General features: G+C 35.4%; 1 protein-coding gene across 1 annotated transcript in view; it reads right to left on the bottom strand.

Annotated features, from left to right (window-relative positions):
- Window positions 1–4,783, bottom strand: part of uvrag (UV radiation resistance associated gene) — a gene marked incomplete in the record, with an annotated part of 179,241 nt that overhangs the window by 165,293 nt on the left and 9,165 nt on the right. Inside the window, 2 exon segments of the mRNA XM_014007924.1 lie at window positions 1,200–1,361; window positions 3,697–3,731. Of these exon segments, the coding sequence (XP_013863378.1) occupies window positions 1,200–1,361; window positions 3,697–3,731 (197 nt within the window).

Raw genomic sequence — 4,783 nt, 5'->3', positions numbered from 1 at the left:
TGCCCACAACTATTTTTGGATGATAAACATTTGTATCAGGTCAACTAAACATGGGCATAGTAACAATATTTTTATACTACATTTATCCATTATAAATATACTTACCTCACTCCGTTGTAACAACTAAGGCAAAAATGTAATTAATTCAGAAAATCTTTTCAGGACCCCACCTAGACATTTCGGGACCCCACTTTGGGTCCCGACCCCAACTTTGGGAAACACTGCTTTAGAACTTTTGCTAATTTCTTAATTTATTAGTGGATTAGCGTTTGCTACATTTATGGGCTAAATTTACAAGCAATAATTGAGTTATTTAAATATTACTGATGAACATTATTGTCAACAGCTGAGAGTGAAAGTTGTCAGACATGTTGTTCATATATGTGTCATTTATCCACTAGATTAGTGGTTTTCAAACTTTTTTGCTTCTAACCCACAAAATAACAGTTACAGACACTCGTGACCCCATTTGTTACTTGTTTATGTTTGCAAACTTTATTAATAACTATGTTAAACATGAGAATAATTACTATAAACAAATTTAGTACCTATAATACTAATTTTTATCCATTAATGATTATTTTACAAAATTGCAATAATCATGATGAAAATATTCCATTAGCATATTTTTTTTTGCATTTAAATTTATGTCTGGAAATCATCTGGAGACCCTCACTTGATGTTTTGTGACCCACAAAAGGGGTCCCGACCCCAACTTTGAGAATCCCTAGCAAGAGATTAAATATTCTGCACACAGAAAATATTGTCTCATGTTGAGTCTGACGAATGTTCCATGGGTCAGCTGGGTTTTTAGTGCTTTAGAATTATCTTTTGCTAAATTTTTAAGTGCGTTAGTGCTTTAGAATTAGGGGACCTAAATATTAAAGTTAGTGCTTTAGGGTTAYTGCAACTAATTGTTAGATTAGTGCTGCCCACCACTGGCAACCCATCATGTATTTGTTTCATAATCTCAACAAGAATGTGGAGAGCAGTTCAGCAGGACAGAGTACTCATCAGTGTGATACTGGCTCATTTACTATAAACTGTAAGATGTGCAGCTACATTTGCACATCGTCGCACCTGCCAGTATCACATGCATTTTCTTTATTCAAGAAAGGCAAATCACTGCACGTACACACGGTTTAGGCAGTCTTACCATCACGCTACTGATGTATTTATAATGTTGTGTGGTTGCTGACCTGCTGTCCTGTGTATCTCAGGCCATCCAAATTGACCTTCCATTCAATCAGGAGCTGGTACTGTTCCTTCTGTCCACCCCAGATCCTCACCACAAAACAAGACACTGAAGTATCCAGAAGGTCTGGGAGCATGCCAAAATCCAGGCTCCGCCAAGTGGGGTTCTGCACATAAACAAATAAGCACATATGTGACAACTGACACCATCTGAGAGGGACAGTAAGAAGAATGAATGAACCTCTCTCTTGTATCTCTCTTCTGCTTTTTTTTTCTTATTGTTTTAGAAGCATGAATACAAGCAATTCTTTTTATAAGCACTTCTTAACCATTTCACAATAATAGCTCGTCAACAACATTTCCCTTTGCACAAGTTTTTTTGCACACAATTATTTTCATGTAGAACTCCCAAAATATTCATAAACACATCATATACTCTGTTTATATCATCTACATTAGGGCTGCCACAAACAATTATTTTTATAATCGATTAATCACAGATTATTTTTTCAATTAGTCGACTAATCGGATCATACATTAATTGAATATAAAACATACATAAAATATATAATGTAAATATAAAAGAGCTTTTCGCGCCAGAATGCAGCTGCTATTATATAACCATCGTTAGATTTTAGCTATATGCTAACTAAAAATAACTGCCGTGGAAGGCAAGTTCTGCTCTGCAGATATTGTACAGGTTTCTCTTTCATTTTCTTAAAATGATCCCACACTTTTGAGCTCCGTTGTCAGGTAGCCATGATACCAGAGCCTGCCTGTATAATGTCTTGTGACGTCCACGGTCCACCCCAGTTACCACTGCTGTGCATGTGTGTCAAGGACAGAAAGGCAGATGTGGCAGTGGAAGGTGTCAAAGCAGTTTGGAGAGAAAAACAAAGTAAAGAACAAAAAAAAGAGAAAACGATTAATCGATTATTAGTCATCGATTATTTTAATAATCAATTAGTCGTCGATTAATCGACTAATCATGGCAGCCCTAATCTACATACTCATCCATCCAGTTTTTTTCTTATCGTTTTCAGTTTATCCGAAGCCTTTTTCGATGCATTTACCATTTTCCTATTCATTGTAGCTGCTTTTTCCACTACATTGATAGTTATCTGGTGTGTTCCTTGTTCTTTATGATGCTATTTGATTCTTAATGTTCTGTAACAAAGCTCTGAGCTCTTCACAGAACAGCTGGATTTACACAGAATAAATTACACATGTGTGGAGTCTTTTTACTAATCAGGTAAATGTTAAGTGTCACAGAAAATGGGGGGGGCTGAATATAAATTCATGTCACATTTTTCAGATTTGTATTTGTAAAACGTTTAGAAATACTGTATTATGTACAATATTACTTTCTTTCCACTTCACAACTGTGCACAACTTTGAGATGCTCTATCATATAAAATCCTTACAAAATACATTAAACTGTGGGGTTTTAACTGTACATAAATGTATTAAAATATCCTACCTTTATCACAACTGCAATAGCAACACACACATATGCATAGCATAACTTACACAAAGCCCAAAAATGTGAGTTCACAATGCTAGCCTTGTACAACTTAAAGTAACTAAATCATTCTTACATTAGACCTAAACTTTGATCTGCACTTCTGTTTATACTGAGACCTTAAACATCCAGAATGATAATATAGTACTGGGATCCATTATATCATTCAATTATACATGACTTTGTTCTATCAAACAGGAAAATTCCCAGCACTCAGGGCCATTTTCAAGGACAGGCAAATGAAAAGGGGTAATGTCAAAAGCAGAGGCACAGTGGGAACGAGCAGAAAGAAACCTAGACAGTCCATGGCAGACACAAATGGGCATACCACAGCCAAAACGGAAAGACTAACAAGAAGCCGTTTCCTAAATGAACAATGACAGGAGAGAGGCAGTGCTACAAAGCAAACGTCCACAAGGACTCCAAACAAGAGGAACTTGGGCAGAGAAATGACAGAAGTCGTTATTCCTTCAGTGTACTTTGTAATCTATCTATTCAAGAAGGAGGGAATAAGGAACGGATGCTGAGAGACCAGCTGAGGTTGGCCCATGATCAGCAACAAGCCCAATACTAACAGCATGCTGTCCATTGCTGCTGCAGTGCTTTGTGCATCAGATATGTAAATGAATAGGAGACCAGCCAAAACAAGATGTGGTGATCTTCATACTCACAGGACACATAAGAAAGCTGTGTAACAAAAGTATTTAAATAATTCATTCTGATGTACTGCATAATCAAGATCAACCTAAGCTTTTACTCAGATCAATATTTTAATAAACATCACTGTAACTAAAGTGTTTGGAAAACTGTTCTATTAGCTACAGTGACACTTTAAACGTTGCTGAGTTTGTGATGCCTCAGCAGTTTTTAATTCATATAGGAATCTAAAAATAAAGATACAACACCATCTAACTGTAGGTAATTCCATCCTTAACCCATCAAAGCAGGCAAAAAGGAAAAATCTGAAGAAGGATACTCACCAGTGAGTCGCAAATGACTTCACTCTTGTAAAAATCTAAAAGAAAATTAAGACAAAGTGTGAAACATCAAATTACTGTCAACAGGAGAAAATGCCTAATAAAAACTAAATAAATACGAGATATTTTATAGACTTCAGTTTTATTTGTATTTCCCAATTTAGAATTTAAACCAGTTTTTTTTGTTTGTTTGTTTTTTACATACACTGTATAAATAAAAAGCCAACCATTTTTTTCCTCACTGATGATTAAACCTTTATAGTTTTAGGTGAGCTGAGATTCCAAATTTGATTTCTATTTGCTAAATGTCTGAATGTTAAGATAATTTATGTTTACTTTTATTAGTCACACATTTGAGTAACTGCTGTCARGTTTTTGTGTTTCAGGTCTCTCTAAATGAGACCTTATGTTATGGAAAGACCATCTTGATTTAAGAGAAAACTCAGGTTTTTAAGAAAATTGGCACTTATTAATTAATAGTTAATTGATAAGATCAATCAACTTTAAATTAATGCATTAATTGATAACTTGCATCCCTAGTAAAAACCTTGTAAAGACCCTAGCTGAAGCTGACAAGTTAGTGTTTGTGGTCTCAAATGAGTTTTAGGACCACAGAAAGAAGCCCAAACATCACAAAATCTGCCTTAAGGACTTGTTGCTGACGACAGACAAGGTTGCCCCTTATAATCTTTGGTCTGGAAGATAAGACACCTAAACTTCAATCAATCAATCAATCAATCAATCAATCAATCAATAAATAAATAAAATCTGGATCACTAATGCAGTGGACCATGTTTCCCAGAACCATCCAAGCCCAGAGAAGTCAATAAAACTTCTGGTCAAGGTCAACAGAAAGTTTTATCTTCAGTGAACTTTTGTTTGAAGGGACATCTGTGCATGACACTGTACTGTGTTGCTTGACTGAAGTTATGATTTTGTAATTTATAATGTTGTTCTTAGGAGTGCAACAATGCATTGATCCACATTAATATATTGATTAAATCAGGGGTTCTTAACCTTTTTGACCTCGGGGCCCAATTTATTGAACATAAACTGACACGAGGCCCAGTCAGACATTACCAATGTATGG

The sequence above is a fragment of the Austrofundulus limnaeus genome, unplaced genomic scaffold, assembly GCF_001266775.1.
Source record: "Austrofundulus limnaeus strain Quisiro unplaced genomic scaffold, Austrofundulus_limnaeus-1.0 Scaffold45, whole genome shotgun sequence".
Lineage (NCBI taxonomy): Eukaryota > Metazoa > Chordata > Actinopteri > Cyprinodontiformes > Rivulidae > Austrofundulus > Austrofundulus limnaeus.
Note: the sequence above shows the minus strand (reverse complement) of the source record. Positions and strands in the feature narration are given on the sequence as shown.